The following is a 16,287-nucleotide window of genomic DNA, read 5'->3' on the forward strand; positions in this document are numbered from 1 at the left end:
GGAATTCTCTGACGACGGTGAGGGACACGTCTGTGGGTACATTTAAGGCAGAATCCAGAAGCTTGCTGATCAGTCAGGGCATTACAGGATATGCTGAGGAGGCAGGTGCATAGGGTTGAGTGAGAACCGGGATCATCCATGACAGAACGGCAGAACAGACTTGATGGGCTGAATGGCCTAATTCTGCTCCTATGTCTTATTGTCTTATACAGTGAAGAATGACACAAAATACTTGTTACGTTCAGCTGCTATCTCTTTGTTCGATCGGCAGCATCATCTTCCAGCGGTACAATATCAACTCGCCCCCTTTTACTATTTATATGTATGAACAGCTCTTGATAACTGATATTATTGGCTCACTTACTTTAATTTTTCATCTTGTCTCTCCTGTGTGTCTTTTTTTCGTCGTCTCCTGTTGGTTATGTAATTTCCAATCCTCTCACTTCCGACTGTTTTCCTGCTATATTACGTGATCCCGCCTTTATTTTATCAAAAACAGGAGAAAATCTGTGGATGCTGGAAATCCAAGCAACACAAACACAAAATGCTGGATGAACCTAGGTGGCAAGGCAGCATATATGGGAAATAGTAAACAGTCGACGTTTCGGGCCGAGACCCTTCATCAGGACTGGGAAAAAAAGGATGAGCCGTCAGTGGAAGAAGTGTGGCGCTGAGAGGGAAGAAAGAAGCGGTAGATGACAGGTGAAACTGGGAGAATGGGAGTAATGAAGGAAGAATCTTCTCAGGATATAATTTCCTTAACGATTCTCAAAAGTTCATTGATAATACCTCCACATCTCCTCAGCCACCTCGTTCAGATCTCTGGAGTGTACGCTATCCGTTCCAGATGAACTATTTAACTTCAGACCTTTGTGTTTCCCAAAAACCTTCCCCTGAGTAACGTTACTTTACACATTCTGACCACTGACATCTGGGACTTCGGTATTCCTGGCAGAGTGATAAGAGTGATGTACAATAATTATTCAGTTCATCTGCCATTCCCATGCACCCCCACCACATTACTACCTCTCCAGCATCATTTTTCAGAGGTCTGATATCCACTTCCGCCTCTCTTTAACACTATATGTACCTGAAGAAAAATATGGCATCCTCTTGAATATTACTAGCTAGCTCACCTATGTATTCCATCATTTCCTTCTTAATTATTTTGGTTGCATTCTGTTGGTTTTTAAATGCTTCTCAATCATCTAACTACCGAGTAATTTTTGCTCTATGCCCTCTCTTTGGTTTTCATGTTGTGTTTGATTACTCTTATCAGCCAGAGTTTGGTCACCTTACCTTCAGAATTCCACTTCCTCCTTCGGATGTATACATCCTGTGCCTTCCCAATTTCTTCCAGAAATTCCAGCCTTTGCTGTTCCGTTTTTACCCTGCAAGTGTTCTTTTCAAATCAATTTTGACCAGTTTTTCTCTCGTGCATCTCTAATTCTCTTTATTCCACATCTGACTTTAGTTTCTCCTTCTCTAATGTCAGGATGAATATGATCATATTAAGATCACTTGTCTTTAAGAGTTCCTTGAACTTAAGTGACCGAATTAATTTAGGTTCATTACAACACACAATCCAGAACAGCTGATCCCCAAGTGGGTTCAATCACGAGCTGCTCTAAAAAAACATCTTGAACACCATCCTAATTTTCCTAATCACCTGCATGACAATCCTCCATGACCATTGTAACATTGCCCTTTTGGCACACATTTTCTATCTCCCAATGTAATGTTTGGACCACATACTTACTGTTGTTTGGAGGTCTCTGTAGAATTCCCATCAGGGAGTTTATTTACACTTGCTGCTCGTTAATTCAACCCAAGGAGATTCTACACCTTCCAACCCCATGCCAACTCCTTCCAATGATTTTATTTAATATTTTACCAACAGAGCCACACAACACAAATAGCTTGTTCTTGGCTTATTCTTTCAAGAAATATATAAGTATCTGGGAAACAAGAGGACCTGCAAACGCTAGAGAACTACACACAAAGTGCTGGAGGATCTCAGCATATCAGACAGCATCTATGGATGGGAATCAACATTTCTGGCCAAGACCCTTTATCGGGACTCTTGATTCCCATGTATCTGGGAAAACTTTTGACAAAATTTAGTTCAAGGCTTAAAAAAAAACCCTATCAAACAGAGCACAATATTTATCAAATACAACAAATGCAATAAACACCTTCATCAATACCGACATTGATTTTTCTTTAACAAAAATATCTTGGACACATTTCAATCAGCAAAGTTAAAAGATAAATAGCAACTTTAGAAAAGACTATTTACACACAAACCCACTTAGACTTTGGACAGAAGGAGGAAGAGAAATCATACACATGAAACAAATCACACAACCGTCAGATGAAACTTCTAACAACGTGAACTGACAACAAACATGAACTGGATTCAGCACTCCATGTGTGTATATGCAATCGTTATAAGAAAGATAGACCAGAAAACGTACATGAGAGGCCAACTCAGAAAAACGAATCATCACTATCAAAGAAAACATTAACCAGTGGAATGAGTATGACCCTCCATGGGAGACATCCCAACGATCTGAGCAGACTGGATGGTGACAAGGAAGCATCGAGCACCTGACAGAGAGTTGGAAAACTGTTCCCAGAAAGAGAGACATTCCTTGCAGAACTACAGGACAAGGTGGTTAAAATGTAAAAAAAAATCAAAAAAATACTTGAAATACAAACAAACAAGGCAGTAAGTGCACAAAATGCCAAGAGTAACCAGACACAATCCAACACAAACCAGGATCCTGCAGCAGTTTAACTCAATCGGATTACTTACAAAAGTACAATCAAGTGGCAAATATCATTCACCAAAATATTGCTTTAATGTACTGATGAATGACCTCCATCACTTCAAAAAGCCACCATAAATTCAAGCGTGATCCAGTTTTAGAGTCAAAATCTTACAAATTACATGATAATCAATACATTATTTCAGATAGGACAACCCATAATAACCATCCAGATATAACATTACAGGATAAACAAGCAGGAACAACTCCCCCAATAGATAAAACCGTTCCCAACACACACATGTTCCTCGACCACTGGAGCACCTCACCACAGGTACTGTTTGTGTCATCAGTCAGACAACCAAATTATTTTCTCTGTCAATCAGCTTCCAAATGTTACTACTCTGTCATTCGTTGCCACGCCTGCTGCTGATTCCCTTCTCCTCATCATACGTTTTTACCCTGATCATCGCCGAGCCCCAAACTCTTCCCTGTGCAGAATTGCCTCTGGTTTCTGACCCTGCTCCGTTGAACATCCGACAGATGGTTCCCCATTCCGCTTTCAGTCTTTAGAGGAAAGTGCGCTTTCAACAACCCTTCAGAAGCAGGAAAAATGACCCATAATGTGGAAATGAGCCATGAATAAGGAGGTTAACTACCAATGTCATTCTTCCTCAACCCAGAGATTTGAGGGGCGAAGAACATCTCAGACAGAACTGCAGTCAGCGCGACTTCTTCTTCAGTCTGCATGAACTTCAAAGGAAACCTCTTCACCCACAGAGTGGTGACTGCTTGGAAACCATCACCACAGGCAGAGCGAGAGGTGAACAACAGGGGAGGATTTACAAGGACTCACCTGGAACAGAATCACTGGCAGTGTCCAGCTGGCCTGACTTGACCATCTACTGTACATTAGCAGTGTTATAAATTCAACAGAATCCGAAGACAGAGTTGAAAATAGAACTGATTTATTTGTCTCAGAGCCAGAATATTAATCTCCAGTTCCATTAAAGGTGAATGTGCAGCAGAAGAAACTCCTCCCATGCCCAGTGACCAGGGTGCAGAACTGGGTGTGGTGAGCAGCAGCAATAATTGCGGAGTTCAGCACCGACAGTCAGTCTCAAAGTTGCATTCAGCAAAGGGGATGGACAAATATCCAGTATACAGCTTACTGAAACTTCTTCCTATTGTGAACTACAAGGTTAATGGTGCCATAAGGTTAATTACTGAGAGAATCCCTTTCACACTCACAGCAGGTGAACAATCACTCCCCAGTGTGAACTTAGTGATGCACATTTGGTGGAGATGACTGAGAGAAACTCTTCCCAAAGTCTGAGCAGGTGATCGGCCTCGAGCCAGTGTGAGATCGCTGGTGTTTCAGTAGGTGAGATGACCATGTGAAAGACTCCTCACATTCAGAGCAAGTGAACAGCTTCTCCCCAATGTGAACTCTCTGATGACTCTGTAGATTGGATGATTGACTGAATTCCTTCCCACAGTCTGAGCAGGTGAACGGCCGCTCCCCAGTTTGAACTGTCTGGTGCGTAATAGGGAGGATGACTGAGTAAATCCCTTCCCACAGACTGAGCAGGTGAACGGCTTCTCCCCAGTGTGAACTGGCTGGTGTCTCCATAGGGTGGAACAGTGAGTGAATCTCTTCTCACAAACTGAGCAGGTGAACGGCCGCTCCCCAGTTTGAACTTGCTGGTGAGACATTACGTTAGATGACCGAATAAATCTTTCTCCACAAGTTCAGCAGATGACCAGTCTCCGTTCAGTGTAACTGACTGGTGTGTCCACAGGTGGGAGGACAGACTGAATCCCTTCCCACACACAGCACAGGTGAATGGGCTTGCCCCAGTGTGAACTTGCTGATGTACCTTCAGATGAGATGACCGAGTGAATTAATTCCTATTGTCTGAGCAGGTTAATGGCCTCTCCTCTATGTAAAATGATGTGCGTGCCAGTCAGTCAGATGACCTTGTGAATCTCTCCCCATAGCCTGGGCAGGAAGGATGGTTGATTGGATCCCTTGCTCCACTTCTTAAATATCCAGACAGAGGCAGCACAACTGGTTTGTTGTGTTTTAATTCCCACAGAAAAATTCCTGGTCAGATTTAAACTGTAAAAAGATATACAAAATCCATCAGTGGGTGAAGGACAACATTTCAGATGAGATCACTTGAGAGTCAGAGAAGATCTATCAAATGTATATTTCAATAAAAGTACAAAGAAAGGAATATGCACTGTCAAAATCATGTAGCGTATACCACTGAGCTAATATAAAAAAGGAACCACAACTACTCTTAACAATTCATAGAAAAACTTCTATTATTGAGAAAGAAAAAAAGCATCACTTCCCAGTATTTCCGGCAAAAATCTCAGGAGCAAAATCTTCCACTATACCAATTTCAGTTGAATTGTAGATTAGTTGTCCTCTTTTTCTAGCCTCTCGGAGTATAGCTTTTTTGCTTGTATAACAATGCAAGAAAAGTATGAGTGGTCGTGGACGTAATTCAGATAAACGCCGAAATCTCGGAATTCTATGTGCTCTGTCGAGTAAAGGGTTCACTTCAAGGATCTCACTAAAAAGTGAATGCAGCATATCTCAGAAGAAAATTAAGAGGTCACCAGTTTCAGTATTTTCAGGCAAACCCGAAAATTCTTCCGGCGCGCTCTGCTGTCTAAATCAATCATTTTTTTCTCTTTGTTCTTGATAATTCCAATGTGACTTCATTAACTTTCTTTTCCATAGATGACATCTTCAATTCTAGTTTGTTAACTGTTATTGTTCCCTCTCAATTCGATGGGTAGTCTGTTTGAGCATCTGAAAGGTGTTTCAGGAAAGGTCTTGCCGCTTCTCAATTCAAAACCAGATCGACTTCCTGCCATCATGATTAAATCTTAAATCCTTTAACAAAAATAATGAAATTGAAAGTCCAAAATCTTCAGAGATTCTTGAACAGTAGAGATAGATTTGTCAAGCTTTCTGTTAGCATCCGTCATCTGTAAGCGAACCAAATTCAAGTTTCATATCATGTATTTCTGCGAAAGTAACAGATTTCTCTGATTTATTTGTTCTGCTGTTCCATTTCAGGAAAGGTCTTGCCGCTTTTCAATTCAATACCAGATCGACTTCAGGCCATCATGATTAAATCATAAATCCTTTAACAAAAATAATGAATCTTCATTTTCAGAAACTTTTTATTGATGCATAATCTTCTACAGCTATAAAATGATACAAAACTTCAACAAGTTCATATATATACAATTAATAAAGCTGAAGAAAAAAAGATTATCAAAATATATGAAGGAAAAAATGAGAACCCCAACTAACTAAAAAAAAAGAAACCCCACTAACTACCAAAAAAGGAAAAAAGGAAAAAAAAACATTAGGAATCAACTCCCACAGCGATACATCTTACCATCATATATTCATATTCTCTCTCTCTCTCTCTCTCACAAAAAAAAAAGAAAAAGAATCATTAACTGCTAATTCATCCTTACATAAAATAAAATTGGAAGGAAACCATATAAAATACTACAAATTAAATAATTTGGCAAAACAGCCCCATCTTCTCTCAAAGTCGAATCAAGGATCAAAAGTTCTACTTCCATTTTTTTTTCCCAAAACCGAGATATAATATTACTTGAGAAAACTATTGAATTAATGTAGGGACAGAGGTATCTTTCCACTTTAATAAAATAGCCCTTCTTGCAAACAATGTAACAAATGCAATTACATGTTGATGTGAAGATGCAATACCCTGAATATGATGTGGAACTATTCCAATTAGTACAGTCAATGTAATAGGTTGTAAATTAATTTTCAGAGCTTTAGAACTTGTAGAAAACAAAGATTTCCAAAAAGATTTTAATGAAGAACATGACCAGAATATATGTGACAAAGTGGCTATTTTAGTTTTAGACCTATCACAGTAATTGTCTATGTCAGGAAATATCTTGAATATCTCACCTTTGTTAAATAATAACGGTGAACAATTTTAAACTTAATTAAACCGTGATTGGCATTACTTATTTTCAGAACTCGCAACCAATCTTCATTAACCAAGGTCATATTAAGTTCTCTCTCACAATCTTGTTTAATCTTTAGTGAGAGGATATCTTTTTATAGTAAACATAAATTATAAATTCTACCAATGGAACCTCTTACTAATGGATTCAAATTCAAAATTGTATCCAACAAATCAGATTCTGCCATATATAGAAACTTAGATAAGTATTGTTGTAAAAAAATGTCAAACCTGAAAATATTGCAGTAAGTGTGTATGAGAGAGAATGTTTGCTAATAAACTCTTCAAAAGTCATCAATCGGCCATCACAAAGTAAATCTGCACAAGACCGGATCCCCTTATTTCTCCACAGGAGAAAAATCGGATGAGTTATTGAAGGTTTAAATAAAAAAATTCAATATAAAAAACCATTGTTCTAAATTATTGTTCTAAATAAAGTACAAAATAAGTGAGTCAGTTTGATCAATTATTTTATTTAAAAAGATAGGAGTATTTTGAAAAATATATAAAAATCTAAGTAAAATCATCATTTTCACGGCATGGATACGACCTATTAAAGCAAGAGTAAGTGGATTCCATCCAGAAAATAGTTGTTTCATGGAGTCCATTAAAGGAACTACATTATCTTTATAAAGATATATATTTAGTAATTATAATACCTAAAGATTTAAAAGAATGAACAATACTAAATGGAATATCATTATATTTAAACACAGCGGCATTTCATGGAAACAATCCCCTTTTTATTGGTTAAGTTTATATCCTGAAAATTTACCAAAATCTTTTACCAAAAGATCATCTGTGTAAAGAGAAATCTTATGTATAGTTCAATTCATAGAAATACCATGAATATTTTTAGCTTCACGGAGTTTTATGGCCAAAGGCTCCAGTACAAGATTAAATAATGAAGGGCTTAATGGAAAACCTTGTCTTGTGCCACTGAAAGTGGGAAAAAAAAGGACCTGAAATTATTAGTAATAACTGTGGCAATAGGATTCTCATAAATCATTTGAATCCACCTGTTGAAATTATTACCAAAACCAATTTTTTCCTAAAATTTTAAACAAATATGACCACTCAACTCTATCAAATGCCTGTCCTGCATCGAAAGAGTTAACACATTGGGGTTCCTTAGATAGTGATGAATATATAATGTTCATCAATCTCCGAACACTGGAGAAACAGTAACGACCTTTAATAAAGCCTGTTGGCTCCATCGAGATAATTTTAGTTGAAATATTTTCCAAGTGGTTAGCCATTATCTTAGAGAGAGTTTTCAAATCCACATTTAATAACGAAATAGGTCTATATGATGAACGTTCAGTAGGATTTTTATCTTTCTTAAGGATTAAAGAAATAGAAGCTTCATAAAAAGGTAAACTACCCTTCTCAAAGGATTCATGAAATATTTCCAACAGGTAACGAGAAAGTAACCTTTCAATTTTTATGTAAAATCCTACCAAATACACATCAAGTCCAGGAGCTTGACCTGACTGCATTAACAACATAGTTTTCTGAATTAAATGCTCAATAACTGGTGCATCAGGCATCTGTTGATCTTCAACAGTAATTTGAGGAAATTTAATCTTATGTAAAAAAAAGCCTTCACTTTGGAGGAATCTGCAGAAAGTTGAGATCTATAAAGAAAAGAATAAATATCCTGAAAAATATTATTGATGTCTTTATCGTTACATGATATATCTCCAATATTTTTACGAATCTTTAAAATTTGTCTTAGCTACAGCTGCCATTAATTGGGAAGCTAAGTGCACAGTATTTTTATCCCCAAAAATATAAAACTGAATTTACAATTTAAGCAAATATCCTTCAATAGGATATGTTAGTAATAAATTATACTGTGATTGTAATTTAACTCTTCTTTTAAACAAAGCAACATTTGGAGAGGTAGCACTGATGTTATCTAATTCTTTGTTTAGAGATTTTATCTAATTCCATTCTTGTCTGTTTCTTCAGCTTAGCTATATATGAAATAATCTGATCACCTAAATAGTCTTTTAATGTATCCGAAATTACTAACTTTGAGACGTTTCCTGTATTATTAAAGATAAAAAAAACTCTGAGTTTCAATAAACTCAACAAATTCAGAACTTCGTTGACAATGTTCTGGAAAACAAAGTGGTCCAGTAGAAGCATCATCTTTCAGTTCAATTATTAGGTTTAAAGGAGTATGATCAGAGACAACAATTGCATCATATTCACATTTCTGAACATTAAATATAAATCGAGGGTTGACTATAAAATAGTCGATTCTCGAATATTTATTATGAACATGTGAGGGAAAAAAAAGAGTATTCTCTATCACTAGGATGCATATGCCTCCAAATTTCAATTAAGCCATAATCAATTAAAAAAAGAATTAATAAGTGATGCAGAATGATTAGGGAGTTGATGTTCGGATGAAAGAAGCATAGAAAATAGGTTCAGGGGTAGGTCATTCAGCCCTTTGAGCCTGCACCGCTATTCAGCATGGTCATGGCGAATCATCCAACTCAGAACCCTGTACCTACTTTCTCTCCATACTCCCGGTCGCTTTAGCCACAAGGGCCATATCTAACTCCCTCTTAAATATAGCCAATGAACTGGCCTCAACTGTTTCCTGTGGCGGAGAATTCCACAGATTCTCCACTCTCTGTGTGAAGAACTTTTTCTTCATCTCGGTCCCAAAATGCTTCCCCTATCTCTTTAAACTGTGACCCCCTCGTTCCAGACTTCTCCAACATCGGGAACAATCTTCCTGCATCTAGCCGGTCCAATCCCTTTAGAATTTTATACATTTCAATAAGATCCCCCTCAATCTTCTAAATTCCAGCGAGTATAAGCCTAGTCTTTCCTCATATGAAAGTCCTGCCATCCCAGGAATCAATCTGATGAACGTTCTTTGTACTCCCTCAACGGCAAGAGTGTCTGTCCTCAGAGTAGGGGACCAAAACTGAACACAATACTCCAGGTGTGGTCTCACCAAGGCCTTGTACAACTGCAGTAGAACATTCCTGCTCCTATACTGGAATCCTCGTGCTATGAACGCCAACATACCATTTGCCTTTTTCACCGCCTGCTGTACCTGCATACCAACTTTCAATGACTGGTGTACAATTACACCCAGGTCTCGTTGTACCTCCCCTTTTCCTAATTGGCCACCATGTTTTCCTGCTCTTGCCACCAAGGTGGAGAACCTCACATTTATCCACATTAATTTGCATCTGCCATGAATCTGCCCACTCATCTAACCTATCCAAGTCAGCCTGCATCCACTTTGCATCCTCCTCATAGCTAACACTGCCTCCCAGCTTCATGTCTTCCACAAACTTGGAGATACTGCATTTAATTCCCTGGTCTAAATCATTAATAAATATTGTAAACAGCTGGGGTCCCAGCAATGAGCCTTGCAATACCCCACTAGTCACTGCTTGCCATTATGAAATGGTCCCATTTATTCCCACTCTTTGCTTCCTGTCTGGCAAACAATTCTCTATCCACATCTGTACCATACCCCCAATACCGTGTGCTTTAAGTTTGCACACTAATCTACTGTGTGGGACCTTGTCAAAAGCCTTTTGAAAATCCAAATATACCAGATCCACTGGATCTCCCCATCCACTCTACTAGTTACATCCTCAAAAACTTCTATAAGATTTGTCAGACATGATTTACCTTTCACAAATCCATGCTGACTTTTTCCGATGATTTCACCTCTTTCCAAATGTGCTGCTTTCACACCTTCGATAACTGTCTAGCATTGTCCCCACCACTGATGTCAGGCTAACCAATCTACAATTCCCCAGTTTCTCTCTCCCTCCTTTTGTAAGAAGTGGGGTTACATTAGCCACCCTCCAATCCTCAGGAATTAATCCAGAATCTAAAGAGTTTTGAAAAATTATTGCTAATGCATCCACTGTTTCTTAGGCTACTTCCTTAAGCACTCTGGGATGCAGGCCATCTGGCCCTGAGGAGTTATCTGCTTTTAATCCCTTCAATTTACCTAACACCACTTCTCTACGAACATGCATTTCCCTCAGTTCCTCAATCTAACTAGACCCTCGGTCCCCTACTATTTCCAGAAGATTATTTATGTCCTCCTTAGTGAAGACAGAACCAAAGTTGTTATTCAAATGGTCTGCCATGTCCTTGTTCCCCATGATCAATTCACCTGTTTCTGACTGTAAGGGTTGACATTTGTCAACCAATCGTTTTCTTTAAAAGGCTATAAAAGATTTTACAGTCAGTTTTTATGTTCCCTGCCAGCTTTCTCTCATAATCTTTTGTCCCTTTCCGAATTAATCCCTTTGTCCTCCTCTGCTGGACTCTGAATTTCTCCCAGTCCTCAGGTGTGCTGCCTTTTCTGGCTAATTTGTATGTTTCTTCTTTGGAATTGATACTATCCCTAATTTCCGATGTCAGCCATGGGTGCACTACCTTCCCTGGTTTATTCTTTTGCCAAACTGGGATGAACATTTGTTGTAGTTCATCCACACGATCTTTAAATGCTTGCCATTGCATATCCACCATCATCCCTTTAAGTATCATTTGCCAGTCTATCTTAGCTAATTCCTATCTCATACCTTCAAAGTTGCCCTTCTTTAAGTTCAGAAACTTTTTTTTCTGAATTAACTACGTCACTCCCCATCTTAATGAAGAATTCCACCATATTATGGTCACTCTTACCCAAGGGGCCTCGCACGACAAGATTGCTAACTAACCCTTTCTCATCACACAATAATACCCGGTCTAGAATGGCTTGCTGTCTAGTTGGTTCCTCGACATTTTGGTTCAGAAAACCATTTTGCATACATTCCAAGAAATCTTCTTCCTCAGCACCCTTACCCACTTGGTCCACCCAATCTATATGTAGAATGAACTCACCCATTACAACTGTTGTACCTTTATTGCATGCATTTCTGATTTCCTGTTTAATGCCATCCGAAACCACACTAGTACTGTTATGTGGCCTGTACACAACTCCCACCAGCGTTTTCTACCCTGGAGTGTTATGCAGCTGTACTGATATTGATTCCACATCCTCCAGGCCAATTTCCTTTCTTTCTATTGCATTAATCTCCTCTCTAACCAGCAATGCTACCCCACCTCCTTTTCTTTCTTGTCTATCCCTCCTGAATATTGAATATCCCTGGATGTTGACCTCGCATCCTTGGTCACCCTGGAGCCATGACTCTGGGATCCCAACTATATCATATTCATTAATAACTATCTGCACATTCAATCATTCACCTTGTTACAAATGCTCCATGCATTGACCCACAATGCCTTCAGCCTTGTTTTTAAACACTCTTAGCCCTTATACAATTATGTTGAAAACTGGCCCTTTTTGATTTTTGCCCCGGATTTGCCTGCCTGCCACTTTTACTTTTCACCTTACTACTTTTTGCTTCTACCTTCAGAAGTGTGAGGTGGTGCACTTTGGAAGCTGAAATCTCCAAGGCAAAGTACAAAGTAAATGGCAGGATAATTGGTAGTGTGGAGGAGCAGAGGGGTCTGCGATACATGTCCACAGATCTCTGAAAGTTGCCTCACAGGTAGATAGGGTAGTTAAGAAAGCTTATGTGGTGTTAGCCTTCATATGTCGAGGGATAGAGTTTAAGAGACGCGATGTAATGATGCAGCTCTATAAAACTCTAATTAGGCCACATTTGGAGTATTGTGTCCAGTTCTGGTCGCCTCACTATAGGAAGTATGTGGAAGCATTGCAAAGCGTACAGAGGAGATTTACCAGGATACTGCCTGGTTTAGTCAGCATGCATTATGATCAGAGTTTAAGGGAGCTAGGGCTTTACTCTCTGGAAAGAAGGAGAATGAAAGGAGACATGATAGAGGTATACAAGATATTAAGAGGCATAGATAGAGTGGACAGCCAGCACCTCTTCCCCAGGGCACCACTGCTCAATACAAGAGGACGTAGCTTTAAGGTAAGGGGTGGGAAGTTCAAGGGGGATATCAGAGAAAGGTTTTTTCACTCAGAGGGTGGTTGGTGTGTGGAATGCACTGCCTGAGTCAGTGGTGGAAGCAGATATAGTGAAATTCAAAAGGCTACTAGACAGGTATATGGAGAAATTTAAGGTGTGGGGGGATATATGGGAGGCAGGGCTTAAGGGTTGGCACAACATTGTGGGCCAAAGGGCCTGTATTGTGCTGTACTATTCTATGTCCTATAATCAGCTGCTTCATCAACTGTCAAAGCAGAATCGGCTTGCTAAGCGTTCCCCTGAATTACACTTTGTAAGAGAATATGCCAACCCTCTCTTGGCCATTTTAAACTCTGAGCAAACTTCTCAAAAAGCCGAAAGTATTTATCAACCTCTACCTCGTCAAATGGAGGAACCAATTTAACTTCTTGACTGGCCTCAACTTAACACTAGAGTCTAACGCTAGACCCCTTTGCTGCAATCTCTCTATCTTTTCCAACTCAAACAGCCGGTCTTTCTGCTTCCTCCCTGTTTTTCTAACTGTCTAGTCTCAAGCTCCCACTGCCTTTCCGCAGCCTCCATCTTTAATTTTTCTCACTTCTACTGGAGCTCAAGCTCATGAGGTTTACTTTCAGGAAAAAACTCCAACTCTGCCACTTTAAACACTCCCTCAGATACATAATGTTCAGCTATTATCCTCTGCATCTGAGCCCTCCTCATTGTCGATTTCACCTTAGCAAGTTTTAACCTTCTAGCAAGACTCAACAACTCAATCCTACCGGCGTCCTCTAATGCCTCAGAGGCTGGTGCTTCCTGACATCTATCAACATCCATTGCTGCTGATTTTCCACACACAAATAAATCAAAAGGAATTTCCCCAATGAAATCGATAACTAATCAATACACCCCCAAATCTGTTCATATTTCGGTTGCAGGCCCCAATTTTACTCTGAATTGTTATGCTTTAGAAATGAACCAGCAGCAATGGACTACACCTGGAGTCTGTTTTTGATGTTAAAACAATCTTTAATAGAATCTACTTATACAATAACTTAAGGAAGATAAACAAAAGTTAAGTGGCATGTGTGTAAATATAGCTCCCAAACTATTCTCGGGGGAAACAAGGCTTGGAGTCTTGAGATGGTAAAGTATGAATGTTCAGTTCATCCACAGAATAGGTGATGAGAGAGAGATATTTGTAATCTAGGGTAAATGTCGAGAGAAGGCAATTATGTTGAATTCCACAGGTTCCATGGTTGTAAAATGAGAGAATAGTCACTGTAGATTTTATCTGTCATCATTCCAAATCCACATATGAATTATCACCGAAAGTGACTTGTCACAAGAGGTATCGTCAAGTGAATTACCACACCACATCTAGGCAAGGGTTAACACATCAGTGGTCTTCACAGGATACCCCAAAACAGATCCACCCCTATGGATCAAACAAGGTAACAACCACACATTCGATGAATGCTGAATTGATAATTAACCCACCATTGTGGGCATAGAAAAATTCCAAACAGTGACCCTTGTCCACTAGTTCCCTGGGTTCGATCCTTCCATTTTTCCTCCTTCATCCCCATCTGACTCTGAGTGTCTATGTCCTCGGTTAAACTAAACAAGCTGCGAGCAATGTAAAATAGCTGCAAGTCAGACTGATTCATCTTCTTCATTTCTCTCTCTTAAAATGATAGTCCACAGCAAATGAAACCTAGAGATTCATAACAATGGCCACTCCTCATTGTGATCCGACTGGTGTACCAGCAGTTGGGATGACTAAGTGAATCCTGTCCCACATTCTCAGCAGATGAATGGCTTCTCCCCGGAGTGAACTTGCCGATGTCTCTGTAGGCTGGAAGAGCGAGTGAATCTCTTCCCACATTCTGAGCAGTTGAACGGCCTCTCCCCAGTGTGAACTCGCTGGTGACTCTGTAGGGTGGATGACTGAGTGAATCTCTTCCCACATTCTGAGCAGGTGAACGGCTTCTCCCCAGTGTGAACTCGCTGATGTCTCTGTAGGCTGGATAACTCAGTGAATCCTTTTCCACATTCTGAGCAGGTGAATGGCCTCTCCCCAGTGTGAACTCGCTGATGACTCTGTAGGTGGGTTAACTGAGTGAATCTCTTCCCACAGACTGAGCAGGTGAATGGCTTCTCCCCAGTGTGAACTCGCTGATGTACCAGTAGGATGGATGACTCAGTGAATCTCTTCCCACAGATTGAGCAGATGTACGGCTTCTCCCCAGTGTGAACTCGCTGGTGTTTCCACAAGATGGAAGAGTGAGTGAATCTCTTCCCACAGTCTGAGCAGGTGAACGGCTGCTCCCTCGTGTGAACTCGCTGGTGAGCCATTAGATCAGATGACTGAGTGAACCTTTCCCCACAAATTCAGCAGATGACCAGCCTCTGCCCAGTGTGAACTGACTGGTATGACCACAGGTGGGAAGACCGACTGAATCCCTTCTCACACACAGAACAGGTGATTGGCCTTGCCCAGTGTGAGCTTGCTGATGTACATTCAATTGTGATAAGCAAGTGAATCCATTCCCACTGTCTGAGCGGGTGAACGGCCTTTCTCCTGTGTAAAATGACGGGCATGCAAGTTCGTCAAATGCACGAGTGAATCCCTCCCCACAGTCTGAGCTGGAAGGATGGTCGATTGAATCTCTTGCTCCACTTCTTAAATATCTAGACAGAGACAGCAAAACTGCCGTGCCAAGTTTGAGATTCCTGGAGACAAATTCCTTCTCATTTTTAACCTGTAAAAAGATTTTCAAAATCCATCAGTGGGTTTAGGACAACATTTCAGTTGAGATTACTTGAGTTGCCAAGGTTTGATCTGGTATCACACTGTTACAGTGAGGTACATCCCAAGTTGGAGAGAGAAATCATCTTCTGACTGGGCAGAGTGCTGGTATCTGGAATGAGCATCAATTCCCTGATGCTCTTCCTGTCTCTATAAGAATGGGGCATTTCTGCCGTCTCAAATTTGTGACTTGGCTCAGTCTGACTCTCTCCATTGGTATTATTCCCTGTTCCTCCTGAGCTGCATGGGTGCCTGGCCCCACAGTAACTTAAACACTCTCACACAAATAGTTTTTCTTGATGTGCAGCTGGGATTTTCTTTTCTGTGTTATTAACTTAAAGTGCCACAGTTTTCACGCCATATAAAAATTCCTGCTGAGGTGAATGGTTGGTTCGCACAGCTGTTAAAAGGGCTCAGTGAATTGTTCTAATATTTCAGGTTCTTCTAGAAATGTACAACACAGAAACAGACTAAAATAATCGATAGGGATGGGGGTAAGGGTAGGCCGGCAGGAAGGAGGCTACCTAGGCGGGAGATAAGGTATGGCTCCATCCACCTGTGTCTCCATCTTGATGGCAGAGGAGGCCAAGGACAGACATGTCGGAGTGGGAGTGGTCTGTGGAATTGAAGTGTGTGGCCACAGGGAGATCCCGCCACTGCTGGAGGACCGATGGCTGGTGTTCGGCGAAATGGTCTTCCAGTCTGTGGCGGGTCTCCCCAATGAATAAATGGCC

The 16,287-nt window shown here is 40.2% G+C and overlaps 1 protein-coding gene across 6 annotated transcripts in view; it reads right to left on the bottom strand.

The window, feature by feature from the left end:
- Positions 1-203: 203 nt before the first annotated feature.
- Positions 204-16,287, bottom strand: part of LOC132389383 (zinc finger protein 773-like) — a 45,102-nt gene continuing 29,018 nt past the window's right edge. For 4 of the 6 annotated variants that reach the window (XM_059961905.1, XM_059961904.1, XM_059961908.1 and 1 more), the window contains exon 3: positions 10,568-15,506. In XM_059961905.1, coding sequence (XP_059817888.1) covers positions 14,548-15,099 — 552 coding nt within the window. In that variant the 5' untranslated portion in view covers positions 15,100-15,506 and the 3' untranslated portion in view covers positions 10,568-14,547. Of the gene's footprint in view, positions 480-7,750; positions 8,443-10,567; positions 15,507-16,287 lie in introns of those variants that run through there. The other 2 variants (XR_009510512.1, XR_009510511.1) reach the window with 2 other exon arrangements.

Source organism: Hypanus sabinus, unplaced genomic scaffold (genome assembly GCF_030144855.1).
Source record: "Hypanus sabinus isolate sHypSab1 unplaced genomic scaffold, sHypSab1.hap1 scaffold_553, whole genome shotgun sequence".
In the NCBI taxonomy this organism is placed as follows: Eukaryota; Metazoa; Chordata; class Chondrichthyes; order Myliobatiformes; family Dasyatidae; genus Hypanus; species Hypanus sabinus.